General features: G+C 39.3%; 1 protein-coding gene across 6 annotated transcripts in view; it reads left to right on the plus strand.

Moving 5' to 3' along the window:
- The window catches only part of LOC124252765 (GTP-binding protein ypt1-like), a 70,173-nt gene that overhangs the window by 38,020 nt on the left and 7,745 nt on the right, over positions 1-24,408 (plus strand). For 5 of the 6 annotated variants that reach the window (XM_046686418.1, XM_046686422.1, XM_046686421.1 and 2 more), the window contains exon 2: positions 21,078-21,264. In XM_046686418.1, coding sequence (XP_046542374.1) covers positions 21,078-21,264 — 187 coding nt within the window. Of the gene's footprint in view, positions 1-12,645; positions 12,906-21,077; positions 21,265-24,408 lie in introns of those variants that run through there. The other variant, XM_046686419.1, reaches the window with a different exon arrangement.

A 24,408-nucleotide genomic window follows, 5' to 3' on the forward strand; every position in this document is an offset into this window, starting at 1 on the left:
CGATGGACAGTCAAGTGACTGCAATCCATGCCTCCCTTGCTGCAAGTGTGTTGGGAAAACAATTCCATGGCACTCTGCATAAAGGCGCCAACATTTCATAATAATAACTGTAAATTAATTTAACTGTATGTGTGTGTTTGGTTGGTTGTTTGGATGGTTGGTTGGTTGGTTGGTTTAATGTTGCACTCATCACCACTGCAGCTATATCACAGCGATCTGTAAATAATCGAGTCTGGTCCAGACATAAGCACTGATGTAGGCAACTGGGGCGGTGGGGTGGGGTGGGGTGGTGGTACCCTGGTGGTTAAAGCGTTCGTCACGCTGAAGACCCGGGTTCGATTCCCCTCATGGGTACAATGTGTGAAGCCCATTTATGTTGTCCCCTGCTGGAATATTGCTAAAAGTGGCGTAAAATTATACTCACTCAAACCTCAGGCAATATATAAAAAAATCTTTTTTCACTAAAAGTGGAGTAAAATCATACTCACTCACTCAAACCTCAACCAATATATAAAACTGTTGGTTTTTTTTCACTTATTGTGTAATTTATTAAATAAATCTTAAAAGTTAGATCACTTGATATTAGTCTTTAAATAAATTTATGATGTCAACCATGTGGCTTTGCTTTGGAAGCAGTTTGCAATTTGAAAAGTAATTTGAAAATATATATAGATAAAGAAAGACAAGCTGACCTGGGTTTTTAATGAGCATGCGACGATGAGAGTATTTATTTTTTATCCCATCAGGGTTTAATTTCCACAGCTGCCTGGGAAAATTGAGACAGGAAAACTTTTTATTATTTCATATTGGAATGAAAATTCAGGCAGCCGGAGATTGGAAACACAGCCCAAAGTACACCGACAGTCTAATCAGGCTCTTTACTGGCCTAATTGGATGGGACTGTTGTCTGTCAGGAGGACCTAAACCATAGCATCCTTCATATCCCTTAATGACCCCAGCCTGTATATTTACCAAAAAACAAATAACAAACAATCATCCCTTTCCAAATCCACTCTCATTCCAGCTTTTTATTTGATACAGCCATTCTAAAACTGTTTTCAAATGTAGCCGAGCCTGGAGTCATCCCACGGATGACATCCTTACCTTGTCTTTGGTCATGTGGACTTTGGATCAGAAGGTCCGTGGTTCGAATCCCAGGATGGGACACGGACATTTTATTGCTGCTACACACATATTAACTGTTCAATAGCTGATATTTTGAACTATTTTGAGATATTATTACTTCAATTTTGATATGTTGTGTGTTCACAGTAGGCCTACTGATGGCCTGATGTAAGCCTTGTAGATAACCGAAGTAGAGAGCAAAGATGCTCCTTTCCTGCCTATCTTGAATCCATCACTGATCTGAACACATGGCAGTGTCAGGAGTTTACATGCTCAAGGAAAGACAACTCTGTTTGTACTATCTCCCAGGTGGGCTGTATAGTTTACACACTCGACCTCCCACTTGTATTAGTTTACAATGCAGACCATCGCCAGGGTTTGGGGTTTGTGTGTAGCTGAAGTGTTTATTGAAAGAGCAAATCTTTCGACATTTTCCTATTTTGTTTTCTGTGAACTGATGTTTGTTGTGAGATGCATTTGGCAGCAGGTGCCCCTCCTTGTGGGCAGATAATTCTGGGGTTTGTCATGATATATTTGGAGAATTAGCTATGTTGAAATTGTTAATTATCTCTGCTGGTTGAATGAATGCATTACAATCCCAGAAAAGACCATTCCTCTGCTCAGAAGAAGTTACAAGACATCTAACAATGCCGTGAAGTATATATTGGGTTTGATTCCTCACATGATATTGCTGGAATATTGCTAAAAGCGGCTAAAAACCATACTGACTGAAGTATATGTATATTTCAAGAGTCCATTATGGGTCATGTAAGGTTCATCTAGTGTATGCTTCAAGGTGCTTCCTGCTTTAATAAGCTGTATAGTAGTCTCATCCTAGAAACTGCTCAGCTTTAATTGACAACATAACCCAGCCCATGCCTCATGTAGCAAGGATTGCTGGAACAAGCCATAGATGATAGATGTGTCCATCTGATACTGATCCACACTGCCCAGCTCAGGCTTGTTGTGAACCAATTATAGCAGACCAGGTTACCTCCCTTGAATAATGACTACACATACAATGATGTGTCGAGTGTTTCATAGTTTCTGCAACAGAGTAACATCTATTCTCTGAAGTGTAAATATTTTAGGGAAAACTGCATGATTAATCATTTTAATACAGTATTATAAGGAGGAGCCCAGGGACTCCTCAGCCTGAAACTGTAATAATCCACTGTTTTGGTATTGCTTGAGATTTGTTTCAGTATCTGCATAACATTTATTTCTTAAAGGGTTTACGCTGAAGACCCGGGTTCGAATCCCCACATGGGTACAATGTGTGAAGCCCATTTCTGGTGTCCCCCGCCCTGATATTGCTGGAATATTGCTAAAAGCGGCGTAAAACCAAACTCAGTCAGTCTTAAAGGGTTTGCTTGCCCAACCAAAACCTGGTTTACTTCTCCACATTATCAAAAAGTCTAAAACCATTATCTGGTGTGGGCCTGCCATGATATTGATGATGCCAGGGGTTTATAACTCAACTCACTCATTATTTATGTTCCCATCAACACCGGAAGTTAATTCATGGACAAAGACGCTGGGTCCTCTCCAGAAACCTGATGACATCTGTTCAGCTTGTGTCCGTGATACACTGAACAACCTTGGCATCCTGTAGAACAATTTGTCAAACAGGACAGATTCCTCAAAGACCAGGTCCTGGCAGTGCATGGCGGTGGTGGTTGCTGATGAGAGTATTAGTGCCAGAGAATCAATTGACCATTGCTAGATAGAAACATGCCAGGCGGCATCACATGACTTGGTGGCCACCAACGAGTGGTAGACCTGTGGAGTTATTGCCTTTGTGTAGCATCAGCACAAAACTGATTCTCTTATAGGCAAATTCCTGAAGTGTTCAGTTTTTCTTAAAATATTTAAGAATAGAAAAAACAGGATTTCCATTTGAATGATACAGTTAGCATTGCTAGGAACCTCAATTTACATTGCAGTTTTGGGATGGGTGACCTTGAATGTGTGTTCAAGAAAATGTATATTTTCTGAACCTGCTTCAGGTCAGACAGTCTCTTGTTGGGGGAGAGGGGAATGGGCAATTATGCAAGATCCATAAGACGTCTTTTTAAGACGTCCTCCTCTATGTCTTTCGAACAGTTTATTTTTCTTGAACTAAATGAATTTTGTTCTCTGTTTTTGCATCAATTATTGATTTTTTTTTTTATTTTCAGTGATTCATTCAGATGATTTGTCCTTTACACCAAACAGATTCATTTTCTAAGGATAGTCAAGACTGGTATTCTTTTGCACTGAAATTGTATATGTATATGAACACCCAGAACTGAGCAAGGTATCAAGTCACATTTTAGGATTTGTTTTTGGAACATCAGCAGAAAAATGAAACAAAATGAAGCTGAAACTTTGTTATCTGTGTTGGAGTTTTTATGTGAAGTTGGAGAGATGTGGACTGTCTTATGAATGGATTCAGTTGAAATTTGATGCTGTGTCTGATAACACCATTAGGTAACATGCATGTACAGATGAGACGAAGACGGTAAAAAGCTTGCAGACATATGTCAGGATCTGGCAATTTATCTCAAAGATGAATGGAGATGCAGGTTTATTTTGATGCACTGAATGTTCTTCAGATTCGAAAAGATATTGCCCCTGGGTGATGCTAAAAACAGGCCGGCCATTAAACCGAGCAGTCACATAGATATGTTGTTACCTCACAGCACCCAGCACAGTCTGTGGTGCTCACAGATGTGTGATCGTTAAGATTTATGTGATCTTGGAGAGGTCCAGTCGGAGTTTTTGTGGCATATGTGTCTGATGTGTTTTCCATATGTAGAGGTGATATTGTGTCGACATTGTATTGACATTGTGTTACCGCCATCTGGAGCTGACATTTGCTGTAGTGTTATTGGAGCATATTTAAAGAAGAAATATGGTCGTATGGTCTCAGCACTTTGAGAGCTTGGCTTTGAGGTGTGTTTGTTTACTGTTAGATAAACAGCTGCCTGCCATCAACAGGAGCAGGGCAGGACGCAGAACTCTCCTGATTAAGGCAATTATAATATTTTTTGTTTCTTGTTTGTCGCTCAAACCTTTCTAGGTAGGGAAGGGGTAATATTTTGGTCAATAGAAGTTAAAGAACTCCCAATATTTTGTTTATTTGACTACAGTCAATCAGTCTTTGACCTGTGAAGATCCGGGTTGGAATTGGTCTTCAGTAACCCATGCTTGTCGAAAGAGGCGGCTGACAGGATCTGGTTGTCATGGTTGCTGACTTGGTTGACACATGTTAGCAAATCCCAATTGCGTAGATCAATGCTCATGATGTCAATCACTGGATCGTGTGGTCCAGACTCAATTGCTGAAATAAACAATAAACAGTCGTGGCATGGACAGATATGTCGGGGTATAACAGATCAGCTATAGCCGTATGAAGAAACTGCATGTTCTTACACTTATTTAAGTAGTGTTTGTTTATATTTTTCTGTTCTGCTGTTGACATTACTGTAAGTAAACTTGATTCGTGTATACTACTGAACTTGTTTTGACCAAACTCCTTGCATTCCAAATTATGGGAGATGAGGCCACAAGGTTTCAAATTGATGAAGGGGACCTGTGGCCAGAGTGACTGCAGAGCCACTGCCAGAAGTGAGCCTCAGATATTGTACCAGTGTGGGGAATCAAACCCAGGCCTTGGTGTGATGAGTGAACACTTTAACCACAAGGCTGCCACATTGTCCCCTGAATAGTAGAACCACCTCTGTGGTGTAGTGGTTAGAGCGTCCGCCCAGAGAGCGGAAGGTCGCGGGTTCAATCCACAACCGCGTCATACCAAAAGACGTTAAAATATGGTACTTGTTGGTCCCTGCCTGGCGCTCGGCATTAATGGGTACAACAAGGACTGGTCGGCTCGGAGTCAGTATACTGTGTCTGAGTGGGTTATCCATGCTTCACAGCGGCATGGTATCTCAGTGGGCTAGCACTATAAAACCAGCTTCAGTCTGGGCTAGTTCAAGCAGCCTCACATACACATACACACGCATGCACGTCGTCATATGAACGAAATATTCTCAAGCACGACGTTAAACCCAATTTCACCTCACCTCACCTGAATAGTAGACCCATGGCCAGAGTGATCGCAGGGTCGCTGCCAGAAAAGGACCTCAGATATCCCCCCCCAGTGGGGAGAATCAAACCCTTGGTGTTATGAACGAACACTTTAACCACACTACCACACTGGCCGCGGACAATGTCATGAAGTGGACCCCTAGCCAGAGTGACCGCAGTGCCACTGTAAATCTGATACATTGTAAACAGCATAGCATTAGCAAAATGTTGAAATATGGTCTGAGTTGCATTCTTAATGGTACTTAAATAAAACCAATATTAAGCTGGGGTCAGCATGGGGACAGATGTTCGTTTGATACGAGGAATAGATTTGAACAAGCCTTCATGCTATTGGCATGGGAAAAAGATCAGAAACTGCAGAATCACTAAATCAATATGTTCATTTTATTAATGTTTTTCTTAACTGATAGGGTATTCTGAAATATCAGATGCATAATATTCACATTTCAAACTTCTTTATTGTACACATGTGCATTATAATATACATATATTTCATTTCAATATCAAATGTTCTCGTCACGATATGGCTGAAATATTGCTGATGTGACGTTAAATATTAACTCACTCACTCACTCACACATGTGCAAAGATTATTTTGTAAAATATATATAGTTGCTAAGAAATAACAACTTCAACATTTGATCTAGACAAGCCATACTTAAACTTATACTGGGTAGCTCAAATAAAGGATACTATCGTTGTCTTGGGCTTTGATTTTTTTTTTAAATGTAATATTTGTCCCATTTTGAAAACGTTTCTGGACAAAAGAGTAACAGTATATTCATATATGTATTAAGAAATTGGACGTAGGTTTGATAAGGAGTATTATTCTGGACAAACATCTTCTTTATTATACAGACGACACATCTAAGGGCTACTTGTTACCCTTTCATCAGTTGAATTATTCATTGGGCGTTCATCTGATGAGGGCTAACAATTGACCACGAAACGATGTCTATGTATAAGAAAGAAGTTATTGTCTATGATAATACCCATTGTCAAACGCATTATCAGTGATGCAGCATTACGCTGATTGATTTGGCTGTTCAAATGGACTGCGTTAAATTGACGTGTACAGTAATATAGGGCTACAGACGCTAGTTCAGACTTCACTGGGCTTAACGAGATCGCTGGGTAGTACAAATGACAGCTTTCGGTGTGGTTTGGGTGTGATCTCACTGCCATCACATTGTGTAAAAACTATTCTTTGCAAGCAGGAGGCATAAGAAAAAACAGCGCTGATACAATTGGACTGTTGCATCTCTTACACACGGAAGGTATTTAAGTGAACTAATGATATAAATTCACTTTTAATTCGTTATTTATGTTGGTAATATAGATAAAGTAAATTTGCTATATTTTCCATAATGGTAGAAAAATTGAACGGGCTAAGTTTTTGATATTTGAATGTGTGTATGAATCTCGATGCTGATTTGAAAATCTAAGATCTCTGCCAAGGAGGGTTGTATAGTTCTTTCTTGATACATGAGAAAAGGTAGACTCTTTGACTATTTCTAACAGTTGGGACTAAAAAATTGTGTCATTGATGTAAAAATTGAAGAATTGATCTTTATAATAGTAACAACCATATAAAAGTAAGACAGAAAAAAATTCAACCATTTTTTTAAATCCAATTTGTCCAACAGAAAAAAATGAACTAGGGGATTTCTAGAACCTTGTACAGAGAATTGAGTGAGTGTAAAAATAAATGGGTTTGATTAAAATAAATTCCCACAAACCAAAAAAATATAACATTTTGCCCTATGCTATTGCTCTGTGGCTTGGGACTCTGAAAGGTCTGTTCAGAAGGTCCTCACATTAATAGTCTCAAGGTTTCTAGGTTCCCATGCACTTGGCTAGGTGTAAATGGAAGTAATGATGAATTTGTGAAGCCCTGTGTTGTTTTAATATTTGACATAAAGTTGTTTTCGTTAGTTGGTTTAGTAGGAAACAATCAATGCTGTTCAGGTCAAGGTGCTAGAAGTTTGTTGTTTCACAAGAACACAAAGAAAGTTTTTCTTTCAGTGACTTTTTTTCTCTGTAAGGCCTGACCAATTTTATTTCTTGTTTTACGGATTCCGCCGGTCGTATATTTTCAAGAATAAGAAAAAAAATATAAATGAACTTTTCCCAGTCAAAAAATAAAATCCTAATGGGTATTTTTTTTATAGACCAAAAAATGTAAACATAAAAGTAAAAGTTTTTTTGATTGTATTTTGCCCCATATACCCTTCATTAATTGCCAGAAGCAAAATGCTTTTAATATCTAGAAGGAATATTACTTTGACTGATGATTTTATTTTATTTATTTTTTCCCCTCCTGCCTTAGGTTTTCGGAGGTCAAAAATCCGTAAAACAAGAAATAAAATTGGTCTGGCCTAAGTGTCATGGAAAACAGCTTGGCTCCCCCCTCCAACATCTGCACTGATTGTTAGCTGTTGTGTCTCTTGAAATGCTCAGGCGTTGGTGGGGTAGCCTTGTTGTTAATGTGTTTGCTGTTTACATCAAATTTCCGGGTTTGATTCCCACATAGGCATAAGCCCAGTTCTGGTTTCCCAGCTGTGATATTGATGGAATAATATATGAATGGGTGGCGTAAAACTTTACTCACTCACTTTTGTGGTTTGACAGTGGAATCTGTAGCCCCAAAATATCCTAGATACTTTTGCTAAGAAACAGGTGGTGACCTGTGATGTCTTACTGAATGCGGTTCCTTCCTGACTCCCATCTGCACAGCCACTGATATCAGCCACTATCATGACTTATCAAAGTCTGAATGTTATCTTGTCTATTTTAAACTTGGTGAGAGGTTAGCTATGACTCCAGCTACAGGTGGAATCTCCTGGTTGGTATCGGGCATCTTACAGCTGTTGTCATGAAGCTGGTTCTTAACTGATGAATGTCCTATTGCCATCTTAAGAATTTACGGGCGGTGGGGAAGCCTAGTGGTTAAGCATTTGCCCGTCGCACCGAGAACCCGGGTTCGATTTCCCACATGGGTTCAATGTGTGAAACCCATTTCTGGTGTTCCCCGCCTGATATTTCTTGAATATTGCTGAAAGTGGCGTGAAACTAAACTCACTCACTCACTCACTCACTCACTCAATTGCAATTGAACTACAAAAGTCAGACCAATACCCATAATTATTAAATACACAAGAACAGTTAGTAGGAAGGTAACATCTCCTGAACTTTATCATCCGTGAAGGTCCGGGTTAGAATATTGATCTTCAGTAACCCATGCTTGTCGTAGGAGGCGATTAATGGGATCGGATGGTCAGGCTCGCTGACTTGGTTGACACATGTCATCGGTTCCCCATTGCGCAGATCGATTGATTGCGCAATGGTTGATCACTGGATTGTCTGGTCCAGACTCGATTATTTACAGACCGCCGCCATATAGCTGGAATATTGCTGAGTGCAGCGTAAAACTAAACTCACTCACTCACTCACTCACTCACTCACTGAACTTTATGCATAAATAAATGCAGCAGGGTAGCCCAGTGGTTACAGTGTTCGCTTGCCACACAGAAGACCCGGGTTCGATTCCCCACATGGGTACAATGTAAAACCCATTTCTGGTGTCCTCCGCATGATATTGATCTAATGTTGTTAAAAGAGGTGTAAAACAATGATCACTGCACACAAAAATACACAATCCAGAATTATTGCAAAATCCCTAATATTGACCAGTGTAGAGAACAATGTGATGACATCACTGGATGTTTATTATTGCAGTACTAGGGTTGGACCAGGTCTAAGGGTTGATAGATAGTCTGGTTACTCAGGCAGTACAAGGTGTTTCGCCGTCTGCTTCAATCGGTGACTCCAGATCCACATGTTGTCACGCGTGGTTACTTGGAGATGATGACATGCTCCATTTATCTGGAGAACAATTTGCTTTCCAGTCATGTTTCAGTCAGACAGACCTACTTATATCATGTACATACCTCTGGCAGGCTTCCCTCTATTGTGTTTGAGTGCTGGTATGTAGGTGATGTTGCCGTGAGCTTGCACAATGGGTTTAATGACCCGAAATGTAGCAGATGTAGTTGCAATCCCATGTCGCAGTGAATGAAATATTGAATGTCGGTGCACAAGAATACCCAGTCTGACTGTCCTCAGAAACAACTTCTGTTTGGTATAAAGTGAAAATGGCAGTGAAAATTGAATGAATGGATAACTGAAAGTGATGACACCAGGTGTTCGTGAAAAGGGTGAGCATGTCTGGTGGCAGTATGTTTTTAGATTTAATTTTTCAATTTAATTTTTACAATAAGGGACCTTGGAATTTTATTTATTTTCAAAAACTGTAGAAATCTTTACTTGCCAAAGTATTAAGATTCTATTGAGGCCTTCTAGATATTATTGTTTTTATATGACCATAACCGCGTCCATGGTGAAGTGGTTAGAGCTTCCGCCCAGAGAGCAGAAGGTCACGGGTTCAATCCCCGAACGCGTCATACCAAAAGACGTTAAAATATGGTACTTGTTGGTCCCTGCCTGGCTCTCGGCATTAATGGGTACATCAAGGACTGGTCGGCTCGGAGTCAGTATAATGTGTCTGAGTGGGGTATTCATGCATGCATGTCATCATATGAGCGAAATATTCTCAAGCACGACGTTAAACCCAATTTCACCTCACCTCACCTCACCTATATGACCATATGTTATAAAACTGCTTTTGGAAGTGCATTTGCAGGATATAAGGGGAGATTTGGACATGTGATGATGTTGGTGCACATTGATGGTGGTGATGATGATGATGATGGTGATGATGATGATGATGATGGTGGAAAATGTAGATTAATGTTGATGAACTTTGATTGATATTTAAGTGCTGTTGATGATGTTGAAATATGTAACAATGTTCATGACGATACACGTGGCATTGATGATGATGATGATGATGATGATGATGATGATGATGATGATGGTGGACAATATGTAACAGTGATGATCTTGATAGAGAAAGGGGAATGAACTACAAAGGCAAAATAAACTTAAATACAAGTCAATCATACTGTTGATATAACAATCGCAGTGGTTGAGAAAGTATTGTTTTCAATACTTTCTTGAAATGAATTGTTGAATGAGTAGTTGAATGTAAACGGTATTGAAGTGTACTCTTCCCCTACATCACGCTCAGAACATGCACAGGATGTGTGACCTCCTCCTGAATACACAGAGCATGGAAAGTGGGGCAACAATATGCTGTGTTCATGTCTCCCACAACCAATATTCAATAATGGTTAATTATCTGTTTGATTTAATGAGAGCAAGTCTCTCGTGTGGTAAAGCCCATTTCTGGTGTCCCCTGCTGTGATATTGCTGGAATATTGCTAAAGTGGCAAAAAAACAAACTCACTCACTCACTCTGGTGTGGTGAAGCCCATTTCTGGTGTCCCCTGCTGTGATATTGCTGGAATATCGCTCAAGTGGCATAAAACCAAACTCACTCACTCACTCTGGTGTGGACTGGCAGAGTCAGCATGAGTACAAACATGGAAATAAATATTGTATTAATTTGGGGTAAATCTTGAAGCAGTTACATTTATTATAACATAATCATGAATACTGAAATCAGAACAAAAGATTCAAACCATTACCATTCCACCAAAGCCTAACGTCAGGTTTAATTTACAATATTAAACTGCAATTAGGCAATACTCGGATTATTTTGCCATTTCGTTGACCCTTTACGTTGAATATGAAGACAGATTTGAGTGATTTGATTTTAAGTTGCACTGATTTGACTTGGAACGTCAAGATCAGTGATTACTCAAATCAGATTATGTAAACTTCTGTGAAAAAGAAAACCTACACATGTTCAGTGTGCGAAATAGCCACTGGCCCGTTAGCCAGTTGGGCCAGTTAATTTCCACAGTGACTGGCCCGACTGTCTAGTGAATTTTCATGGGTTCATTTTTTAAATATATCACTCTCTCTGATTTGTTAAGTTATAACACACTTTAAATTCATGCAAGATTATGTCTGGATAACTGATGATATTTTACCTTTTTGTAACATTTTGCTTAGTTTCTACATTCAAATTTTGGGTAGTGAATTATTCTATGGGCTAGTAGCTTTCAGGCAAAGCTAGCCCAACTGGCTAGCAAAATTTGGAAACTATTTCGTACACTGCACATGTTTGATGGCGGCTGAAAATGACACAGGCAAGACATGGTTATTTGATGGGGATGTGTTTGAAACAGGTAACATGTTTGTGTTTGGGAACTTAAAGTTGCAGTGTTTCGTTGTTTTGGTGACATTTGTAAATCCAATGTTTAAGTGTATACTTTCATGTGCCCAGCAGATATAGCTGGAAAACTAATGTCTGCAGCAGGGAATAACTCACTCAATCTCATAAGGCAGCTTGACTTGTATACTCCCCAGGGTGTTGAGAATGAAATTCAACAACACGCTTATCTACTGGAGTAATAATAATAATGATATAATAAGGTTAGCTGTGGCATCATCATCGTCATCATCATCATCATCATCATCATCATCATCATCATTATTAAGGCATTCATGCAAAGATAATTAATTATGTATGTAAAATAAGTGGGAACTCCTTTGCTTGACTATTTGATAGGGTTTGAATAATTTCCAGAAAATGACTTGCACTGGACAGTTGGTTGTGATGATGGTTGTTCAGTATGTTGTGACACAACGCCTCCCATAGGCTCTCAGTCCTCGATGATGTATCCTTCCTATATACGTATATATATGTGTGTGTGATTGTGACTGGTCCGGAAGCAGAGAGTTCACCCTACTGTAAACATGCTAAATGCTGATAATTGGATGAACTGGACATTTGTTGATATTAGGTTAGATTGTCATTTTGAACAATATTGATTATATAGTAAGCACAAACTGATATGAATTTTTTTAAATATATGGATCCAAGAAAAGTGGTTAAGTAGTAGGGTTCTTGTCAGCTGTTTTCCCTGCCATATTGCATGGATATAAGGTGTCACTCACTCACTCACTCATTCACTCATCATTCTCACTCACTCGTCTACAACCCACTTACTCTTGTACCAACCTACTCACTCACTCACTCACTCACTCACTCACTCACAAACCACTCAACTGATCAGCTGCAGCCACAAACACGCAAACAGAATCCAATACACATGAGATACGGAATTGCTACATCAGTACGGTCACTACTGATGAAACCAAACATATAATATCATAAGTTGTAAAATGTTTACAAACGACAAACTGGAGTCACTGATTTTATGGAGGTCTATTCTCATATTTCCTCATCGTGTTGTTTTTCAAGTGGAACATACAGTGACAAAGCTGGTGTATTAAGTTTCAGTTGTAAAGGGAAATATTTGATAGACTCATTTGGTCAACTTTTAGAATGTTTCTTCCTGTTGATTCAGTCAAGTAGCTGCAGATTGAGTGCACGGGAATATGCGTTAGTCAGGGACTCGAGAATCACTGAATTACGATGGAAGGCCAAGAAGAAGAAGTTGTCGTAGTGCGAAGATCTGCCGAGTTTAAGAAAAACAGGCGATCTTCTGAAATGAAGGAGAGAGCAGAAAAGAGTGTGCGTTTTGCAGCAGATACTAAGCTTCGAATTTCCTCTGATATGGATATAAAAGAATCCTCGGAAGAAAATAATCAAACATCCTCGTTTAGGAAAATTCGTGGACAAGACTCGGAAAAGAGTTGAGTATATTGTTGAATATTTCGCAGAAATTAGTTTTGAAGTGATAATGCAGTATTTGGTTGTCAATAGGCAATGTCTATGATCCAAGCTGAAAGCTCAGATCAGGTCAAACGGTTTGCTGATAATACCTCAACACTGCAGAACAAATTTGAAACTTCCAGACTTTGAGATTGCATGTTGCTTGGGTGTTTTATTGGTAGTCATGAAATATTTCTACATGGACTGTATTTGTACGGGGCAGAGGCATTGGCTCATCACGCCGAAGACCCGGGTTCGATTCCCAGCATGGGCACAATGAGTGAAGATCATTTCTGGTGTCTCCCGCAGTGATTTTGCTGGAATATTGCTGAAAGCGGCGTAAAACCATACTCACTCACTCACTGTACTTGTGGGATAGAAGCTGTGTAAATATTTGTTGGATGTCCAATGAATACCAAGGCGATTGAATCCTCAGGACTGGTCATGATTGTAAGCTGTTGGTGTGGAAGCTGATATTCGTATCCATTTCTGTAGGAGATGTCAGTAAATATATTCCTAAATGCGAAGTATCATGTTTGTATTTCATGCGAATATATTTAACATGGTCAATAAATGTCTTCCAATGATAGCAGGGCAGAAAAAAAGATGAAAACTGGTAAATGTTACTTTATTGTATTGAATACAGTGTTAAAATATTTATGGAAATATAAAAAGAATTTAACCCCCCAAAACAAATTTGAACAAAATATCAATGTATTTTTATTTTGACTGGCATGGGCAGTTGAGCTCTGAGTTAAATCCCAGTGGTAGCACTTGTCCTTTTTAGATAGAACTGTGCAGTTGAAGTGAGTCACAAGTGAGATTTATTTTTGACATTTTGAATCCGGTTCGTTCACTGTTCATTTTGTGGCCTACAGGAAGGAAGTAAATCGTCCAAATATTGTTCTGTTTCGCATAAAAAATATTTTGTTTCATTATAGTGTAAGAGGGCTGGACTGGTGACTGTAGCAGGAACGTTTTCGTGTAACAGTTACTCAGGGGTATGTTGTAGGATAGGGCTACTTTGTGGCTGTTGAAGGGGATGCCTTTCCGTTCCTGTAATTTAGTCATGTAATAATCAGTGAGTGAGTGAGTTTGGTTTCACGCTGCTTTTAGCCATATTCCAACACTATCACGGCAAGGGACACCAGAAATGGGCTTCACACATTGTACCATGTGGGGAATCGAACCCTGGTCTTCAGCATGACGAGCTAACGCTTTAATCACTAGGCTACCCCAGTGCTCAGCATCGGGAAATGAACCACAGCTAGCTGTGAGGTGTCTATTTAGGACAGGTCACCCGCTACTGTCAATACAGAGACATATAGGTTGTTTAATATTATATTGTTATGATTCACGCAACTGTCAATATATGTATTGAACACCGTGCATCACCTTAAATGACTGAAACAATGCATTCCGTTAATTAGCTCAGTAAGGTATCAGTCCACAAAATATCTGTGGCATGACACATTGTACCCATGTGGGGAATCGAACCCGGGTGTTTGGCGTGACGTGAGCGAACACTTCAACCACTAGGCCACCCCACCGCCCTGTAATAATGAGAACATGTCAGTAATTACTACTAATTAGTGTCATGTTTTAAAGTTGGGCGTCATGCAGGCCTAGTTGGAAGAAGGCTTTTGCTAGAAGGTTTTAGTTAGGAGTGCTGCTGTTGAATTGTGGAGTAGTTTCTAGTTATTCTTTGGTCTCATTTCTGACAGGTTTAGGTTGGGCTACTGTTGTACAGTTGTGACTGGTATGCCCCATGCAGTTGCCTCCCTTAGGAATGTTACGTACCGATGATTGTGAGACTGGATGCAAGATTGTGTTTCTGGGTTTGTCAACACTGTACCGTTGTTTTTGGATTCCATAGGCAGATCCAGAGGGGGGTGCAAGGGTGCACACCCCCTTTCTCAAGAGTGTGCAACCCCCTTTTGTCCTGAAAGTTTACTAAATGACCATTAAAAAAAGGGGGGAAAATGAAATGTGCACCCCCTTTTCTCAAAAAGCTGTATCCGCCCCTAGATTCACCTAAATAGTTAACCACCTCCGTGGTGTAGTGGTTAGAGCGTCCGACCGGAGAGCGGAAGGTCTCGGGTTTGATCCCCAACCGCGTCATACCAAAAGACGTTAAAATGTGGTACTTGTTGGTCCCTGCCTGGCGCTCGGCATTAATGGGTACAACAAGGACTGGTCGGCTCGGAGTCAGTATAATGTGTCTGAGTGGGGTATTCATGCTTCACTGTGGCATGGTATCTCAGTGGGCTAGCACTATAAAACCAGCTTCAGTCTGGGCTAGTACAAGCAGCCGCACATACACACGCATGCACGTCGTCATATGAGCGAAATATTCTCAAGCACGACGTTAAACCCAATTTCACCTCACCTCACCTCACCTCACCTCACCTAAATAGTTAACATCAGAGACCTACATCACTTAGGGTTTTCATCCCACATTAAGCTGATACACCTTGATGTAACTGAAATTATATTAAACAGTATGTTGGTATCGATGCTCATGTTGTTGATCATTGGATTGTCTGGTCCAGACTTGATTATTTACAGACCACTGCTATATAGCTGGAATATTATTGAGTACGGCGTAAAACTAAACTCACTCCCTCCCTAATTCACTAACTGAGCCACTCACTCATGCCTATCTACATTTGAACTGCTTTCTGACCATTTCAAGTTTCAAGTTTCCAAGTTGACAGGGCAACATACATCTTCATTGTACAGAGGGCACTGAGTGCCAGCTAGGATAAGAACGTTGACTGATGGGTGTGAACTATAGACATCAGGTTTTGCCTCCAGCATCTTGGTCAGTGAAACACATTCAGCAGTCATAGGCTGTAGATGATGGGTTATCAGTAGTTTCTGAAGGGTCTGTTGAAGAGTGTATCAATCAATCAAGATACTAACTACAGATGCCAAATACCCCTTGTGAGGAAGTGCATATGGAGATATGAGATTTTGTGTGAAAACATTTTTTAAATTGGAATGAAAGGAATGAGGCACCTGATTATTTTGACCAATCAGAATCAAACATTGTCTTCAGTGTCATGGTAGAATGTTCAATATCACTTAACCCCATTACTTACGTCAGGATCATCACATACATTGTCCATATTTTGAAAAAATGTTTTTAAATAATTTTAAGTTAATATGTTACAGGGCACCATGATCACAAATACTTCATTTCACAGTTTTTTCATTACAAACCTTCCAGCTGAATGGAAGCCCAAACATGATGATGATGATGATGATGATGATGATGATGATGATGATGTGTTGAACGAAAAAAATGAGGACAGTTTCTTTAAATGTGTACAGTGTATATAGTTTTTGATGATCCCTAAGTGTTTTGGTTCAGCGTATGTCGGACACTTGCACAGAGCATTCTCATATCTCAGGCAGGAATCAATCCAGGGAGTGGCTCAGGATGTATGGATACAATGATATACATATGTGTTCAGCAAGATGGGCTGACCGGGTTCACAATGAACACAGTCATCCACCATCAAGCACTTGACACAAACTGATCGTGATTCCATCACAGCATATTCGAAAACATGGTTTTCAGCTGTGATTTGAAACGTTGGAGTGACAGAACATGGGGAACTGTACACATATATATTGTACACATTTAAAGAAACTGTCCCAACTTTTTTAGTTTTTTTGTACTAGAAAAGACTACATAAGTGGACAATATTGGACATCAGTCTTTTCTAGGGACAATTCAGACCATTTTCTTGTAATGTAGAAATAGTGATTTATATCAAACATTACTGTGTTAGATACTTGTGTAAGTGTAAGAAGGGAGTGCTCCACAGGACTTTCAGTGTGGGACTGTTCTGTACGATGGAGACATATACATATATACCTGGATTTTGCATGGTGAACATGTTTGTTGTTTCTCATAAGTGTTGGGAATTGGTTGAAATTTCACAATTGATGATTGGTTCGATACCAACGACCAATCATTGAAAAAAATTGGTTAGCGTTATTTTTTAGATTTTCCTATACAGGTTGTAGTTGCAGATAAGTATAAAGAAAAAAACATTTGGTTCTCTGTTGTTGTTTTTGTTTTATTTAGAAACTGCACAAATTACATTTGCAAATTTCACATCCAGTGGAAAATGATTCAGTTCCAGTGTAACATTACCTTCCCAGATTCTTCAAGAAATATTCAGTCATGACTTTTCAGAAAGTGAAGTGAGTTTTCTAAGAATTAAACACGTTTTCCAGCCCTGACAACGTCCTAGATATGTTCCATCATCAAGTATTTCAAACTCTATTACAGTGGTTCCATTATGAGAAAATGTGATCGATTGCTTGGTCGTTTGGCCACTGCGACCAATCTTCGATTATTTCAATTAATCGGAACACCACTATTTCTCATAGCAAGTAGGGGTAGACCTCATTGTTACTGGCTATTGATTCCTTTGAAATACATGTCACCAACAAAATATTCAATGCTTTCAGACGATATTCTCATTCCTTTAATCAGGTCACAGTACTACAAGTGCTCCAGATATTTTAACTAGCTTTTCTTTTAGTATAAAATACGCGAATTAAATCATCTCCCACAATTTATGTTGAGTTACTCTTAGGTTGCGTACATGTATGTCTTTACACGTACTTTACTGAAAAAAAGTCCATAGTAAAAAAAAAATTAAAAATAATGAAAAGGAGCCCTGACACTTTCTTCATTTTCAGAGGCTGAAGGAAATCTAGATTTGCCACATTTTCTAGACTTGCGTGGGCTTTCTTGGATATATTTGCTTCAGGGCCTGTACGACAGACTAGCATTGCATATGTGCAATATCCTGTAAGGCACAGATGTGCACCATGCTGCTTAATGTAACGGTACATATATCACTGTAAGTGTATTGTGTATCACATGTGAGACACAAATGGTAATTAGAAGGTAATTCAAACAGCACAGATGTAGAGTTACATTGATAAACATCACGTCAGCAGTTTTCAAAACCCATGGCCAATAGGCCTAGCGCTAAAGAGTAAATACATGTTAAGTGCCCAAAGAAACCATCAATGCCTAATGTGAATAATAATGTGAGTAAATACACAATGGTTTCATGATTTGACAAGACAGTTAGACAGAATGGTCAATCCTTTCTTAAACTTCCTTCCCTGAATTCGGAAAGAGAAGCTTTTCAGCCTATCATGAATTGACGTAAATTTTTCAGCTTTGTCAATCTTGTGGCAAAACATCCACAATGAATCTATTACTAGCTTTCATCTAAATTTTTAAATAAATACATCCAATTCATCTTCTATTTGTTCAAACAAACTGTGTACATTAACTGTTGACAGATGTGATTCAGATGAAGTATGGCTGTGAGCTTGTATAAATCTATCTAATGAGTTCGTTGTGGACTTTGTAGGTTTGCTTAAATTCTGTGCTGAAGGAAATGTTGATGGATGCACAGTAATATCAGGGGTTCAGATTTTTTTTTTGCCACAAGGCAAGTGACTTTAAGAAAGTAACTTGTCATGACTAATTTTCAGCTTGCCCTGATATTTGACATAATCATGATGTAATTATGAAAGAATAAATCAACATGGTATTTGATGTTAATGTTTACTGGACTATTTATTGAAAAGTGATAAATAGCAAAGAAAGATAACTCTACTTTATTATCATTGCGAAATTTAATAGCTGCATTTGGAACAGATATGACATTCAATCCAAGTTTATTTGCAGTTTGAAACCATAAGTGGAAATTATCTAGTAGCCCACGGACAAGTAAGATACCATTATTTTATTACCCGAAATGAAAACTGACTTGTCCCCGGCGTCAAGCGATGGGATTTTTGAACCCCTGAATATAGTGATAGGCATGTCTAGATAAGCTGCAGGTTGTGCTAATCATCTATAGATGCAACTTGTTTTTATTATCCCAATATTCTAGTATATTCTAGGAACAATGATTTATAGTAATCATCATTTCTTGCAAGTCTGTTTAGTTCATGAAGTAAAGATAAACTTACTTGTGAAGATTCAGGTAAAAGTTGATCTTCAGCAAACTGTGCGACTAACAGGATCATCTGGTAAAGTACGCTGTCTTGGTTGATGCATGTCATCATATCCCAATTGTGGAGATCGATGGTCAAAACTCGATTAATAACAAAAGGCTGTCATATAGTTGGAATATAGCTGTGTGCTGTGTTAAATATGAAGTGAGGTTGAAAGGAACACAGCAATATAACTCTGGTGGATATTCAAATATTGTAAATCCCACACTATTGTAACAATCATATATATTGTAGAAGTATTAGTAGTAATAATGGGATAGTTTCCATGAAGTCATCTCTCTGATAAAATATTGTAAATGGCATTATTATACCCCCGCTACGAAGTAACGGGGGTATATAGCGTTCATTCTGTCCGTCCGTCCGTCCGTCCCGAAACTTTGTCCGGAGCATATCTCTTAAAGTTTACATGCTAGGTTCACCAAACTTCACACACATAGTAATCATTACCCATTTATGTGCCTTTTGCTATTTTAAAGTTTTTTCAGAATTTAGTTTTTTTGCTGTTTCCATGGAAACATGATTTAGGCTGTGAATATGAGGATGTCATCTTGTCCGGAGCAGATCTTCCAAACTATACATGCTAGCTTCATCAAACTTGGTACACATATCAAGCATGATCCCTAGATGTGCGCCTTTTGGGGGGTAGATCCAGATATGAATTGTATTTTTTGCTGTTTCCATGGAAACACGACTTAGTGCCAAATGTGTTTGATTATTTTGTCCAGAGCATATCTCTTAAAGTTTACATGCTAGGTTCATGCTAGGTACATGCAAAATGTATTTGATGGTGACCTGACCACGGCATATCATCGCAACTATACATGCTAGGTTCACCAAACTTAATACACAAGTTAATCATGACCCACAGATATGCCATGTGCTAAAAAATAGCAATCTTCATCTACGTCCATTGTGTGCAACATGAGACAGTCAAGTTCAATTACATGTCAGGTTTCCACGGAAAACACAAAAAAATCTAGTTTCCATAAATTATTACCGTAATCAGTACATGCCAAAACTATTATCTAACATTTATATAAAGTTTAGTAGAGTCAAAGAGAAAGTCTTGTGAGCTGCTGATCCTTGTCACATTATATATATCAATATCAGTCATTTCCATGTCCCAAAGTGGGAAGCGGGGGTATGTGAGCTTTGCTCACTTCTACACTTGTTTAATTAGTTTCAATTGAGACACAAGGACAAGTGTTTTAGTTGTTGTGGTGATTTAAGACTGAAAATGAGGGGTTGAATCCCAAATGGAAGTCAACCCCAAAAACTGCTATACTATGTACTTTACCGAATATAACACCGCCTCCGTGGTATAGTGGTTAGAGCGTCCGCCCGGAGAGGGGAAGGTCGCGGGTTCGATCCCCGACTGCATCATACCAAAAGACGTTAAAATATGGTACTTGTTGGTCCCTGCCTGGCACTCGGCATTAATGGGTAGAACAAAGATTGGTCTGCTCGGAGTCAGTATACTGTGTCTGAGTGGGGTATTCATGCTTCACTGCGGCATGGTATCTCAGTGGGCTAGCACTATAAAACCAGCTTCAGCCTGGGCTAGTACAAGCAGCCGCACATACACATACACACGCATGCACGTCGTCATATGAGCGAAATATTCTCAAGCACGACGTTAAACCCAATATCACAGATCCACCAAGAAGCACCCTAATACCAGATCCACCAAGAAGCACCCCTATCCCAGATCCACCAAGAAACACCCCAATCCCAGATCCACCAAGAAGCACCCCGATCCACCAATAAGCACCCTAATCCCAGATCCACCAAGAAGCACCCCTATCCCAGATCCACCAAGAAGCACCCCGATCCACCAATAAGCACCCTAATCCCAGATCCACCAAGAAGCACCCCTATCCCAGATCCACCATTAAGCACACGTTTTGAAATATCAGGTTTGATCTGTGAAAATGTATAAAGATAACACATGCCATAACAGGGTGTATTGATCTGGCTTTGTGTCTTTTAGTAGTTTCATGTGACCAGGAACTGTCAATAATCAGGAAGAGAATTTATTGATCATTAACGAGAATTTGTTTAACACTAACAAGTTTTCCTTTGTTTACAGACCACTGAAGATGGCAACTGGCAGCCCCAACTACAAGATCATCCTGTGTGGGGAGTATGGGGTCGGCAAGAGTTCCATCTTCAGACGATTCCGCAATAATACCTACATTGAAGAAACGGGCAAGAAATCTACCATTGGATTGGACCAGAGCACCCAGGTGTTTGAAGTGAAAGGCTCTGATGTGAAGGTATAGCGTTTATACATGTCTTGCTTTAAGGCCTATCATTTGATATTCATTTTTGGGTTGTGGGGTAGCCTAGTGGTTGAAGAGTTCGCACATCTTGTCAGAGAGCTGGGTTCAATTCCCAATATGGGTATAATGTGTGAAAGCCATATCTGGTGTTCCCTACTGTGATATTGTTTGAATATTGTTGAAAGTTGCATAACACCTCACTCACTCACTGACTCACTCACTGACTCACTGACTCACTCACTTCTACCCAATTCACTCACCACTTAATTCATAGTTCCAGATATAAGCACCAACAGGTTCACAGATTATCTGTAGTGACATGGAAAAGATTGTGGGTTGGTGTTTTTCTTGAGTACGTAACTATTTTTAGGAATATATTAAGGTCAGATAAAATAGAAGATGTTCTGGTAGTGTGTAGCCAATGTATAATTAAACAGATTCTGTTGATGGTCGAAGGTAATTAATTCAAGTTGTGTTGAAAGGCTGATGTACTGTATGGCTTCTGGCAAGGGAAGGTTATCAGTTTGAGATAACTTAGACTTTTTTTTTTTTGTTATCAACATAGACTTCTTCAGGTTAAAAATAGATTTTTAAAAAATGTGCTTTGATGGAGACGACATGTAATCTCAAACCTCATGCTGAGCAGGGAAAGGTGTGCATTGATAATGTAAGCTGTGAGTGCAAAGATAGGCCTGGCTGTGACCAATGACTTTTATATATACTTAATTAGTGCCCACGAGTGAGAAATGATTGTCATCATTAGAATTAATCATCATCAGAACGTTTCACGATATCATTCAGAGGTTCATACAGAGGTTTATAGAATCCAGGGGGTAATACCATCATCTCACAACCCGTGAAGATCTGGGTTAGAATTGGTCTTAACCAACCCATGCTTGTCGCAAAAGGCGACTAACGGAATTGGGTGGTCAGGCTGGCTGACTTGGTTGACACATGTCATCGTATCCCAGTTGTGTACATGATGCTCATGCTGTTGATCATTGGATTGTCTGGTCCAGACTTGATTATTTAAAGACCGCTGCCATATAGCTGGAATAATGCTGAGTGAGACGTTAAACAATAAACCAACCAACCAACATCGTCTCATTCTAGGGGAGAAGTTTATCTTGATGTTTAATTGCATCTGTTCAGTTACTTCTGCAATTCCAATAGCAGTATTTGCTCAACATGCTGACTTCCCTGGCTGCAGAGCTAGCACATCCCACCTCTTCTTGCTTTAAGATTCCCATAGCAGTATAACAACTGTAGTTCATTACAAGCATTTTAACTAGAATATACAGCGAGTGGCTGGGGAATGGACAAGGCTTGTTGATCTCCCACCCCACCCACCCTTCTTCCCCTTCTCACCCCTGAGGCACTTCTACTGATTCTTTACGTTTATTCATAAGGCCAAACCAATTTTATTTCTTGTTTTACAGATTTCTGTCCTCAGAAAACCTAAAGGCAGGAGGAAAAACAAATAAAAATAAAAATCACCAGTCAAAGTAATATTCCTTCTTAATACTAAAAGTATTTTACTTTTGGCAATTTATGAAGTTATATATGGGGCAAAAAACAATCTAAAAACATTTTCTTGCACATTTACATTTTTGGCCAATAAAAATATTAAAAAAATATTTTTTGAGCGGGGAAAATTAATTTAGATTTTTTTTCTTATTCTTGAAAAAATACGACCGACGGATCCGTAAAACAAGAAATAAAATTGGTCTGGACTAATGTGATAAATTGCAGTTTCTTCTACAGTAAAATGGTGTATATCTAGTATGTACACAATTGAATAGGACGGGTGACCGGCAATGTGTGAAATTCATCCACTATATCTGTGCCACATGGAGCACAAAGCCTAGTTTAGATTATGCTCGTGTACACAAGGATGTATATATGTATTACAAAATCTGTGTACATGCAAGTGGTACAGGATGCACATGCAGTTCACAGAACTCATCACATGACGAAGCCATCTCCCAGTCCTTCACTGAACTACTGTTCACTTAAACGTCTGTCTACCCTTGTCACATACCCGTGAAGATCCGGGTTAGAATTGGTCTTCAGCAACCCATGCTTGTCGTACGAGGCAACTCGCAGGGTCGGGTGGTCAGACTTGTTGGCTTGGTTGACTCGTGTCATCGTATCCCAGTTGCATAGATTGATGCTCATGCTGTTGATCACTGGATCGTCTGATTATTTACGACTGCTGCCATATAGCTTGACTAAACAACAAGCAAAGAACCTTGTCACAGCATCATGATTGTCTGTTTTGGTTGATGAAAACCAGACTGACTGACTGAGTTTGATTTTACGCCACTTTTAGCAATATTCCAGCAATATCACGGCAGGGGACACCAGAAATGGGCTTCACACATTATGCCCATGTGGGGAATCGAACCCGGGTTTTCGGCGTGACGAGCCAACGCTTTAACCACTAGGCTACCCCACCGCCCTGATGAAAACCAGAGACAACTTGAGTTGAAAAATTTCAACAGGAAATGAATGCTTTCTTTAGAAACCAGGAAATGAATGCATGAAAACTGTATTATACTGTCAATGTGACAACTGAATGTGGAGGGAAGATGAATGTTTGGAATAAGTGTGAACCTTGCCATATTGTAGTTGAGGCCCTGAGTGACTTTTTGTTAGAAAAACATTTTTTTTTTATCAATTATTGAAGACATACAGCTTTTTTCTCAGAAAGAAAGCAATCAATTCAACTGCTGTTTCAAATAAGAGGCAAAATTAGAACAGAGGAATTTTTTAAAACATTTCCACGGTGTGACTGACAATAACTAAATACCTCTTCCTCACAGTCCCTGAAACCACATTATTTTCCCTTCCGCCTAGTCCTCCCTGCAATGCTAAAGCCCTAAATGAAACAAGTCTAGATTTCCTCAGGTTTTGAATCTCCCTTCTCACTGAAGCTCTTTTTCCATTAAAGAGGAATCGTTTGTTTCTATCCAAATTGCATAAATTCTGAGACTAAGTCTACTAAATACCGTATATGACCGTCTATAAGCCGAATTTTGAGGACCAAAAAAGCAGTCTGTAGAAGGGGGTCGTCTTATCCATGGGTTACGCTTTCGTCAAACTTTTTTCCAGGGGTAAGAAAACAACATCGTATCA

The sequence above is a fragment of the Haliotis rubra genome, unplaced genomic scaffold (assembly GCF_003918875.1).
Source record: "Haliotis rubra isolate DU_JTF1 unplaced genomic scaffold, ASM391887v1 Scf523, whole genome shotgun sequence".
Classification (NCBI taxonomy): domain Eukaryota; kingdom Metazoa; phylum Mollusca; class Gastropoda; order Lepetellida; family Haliotidae; genus Haliotis; species Haliotis rubra.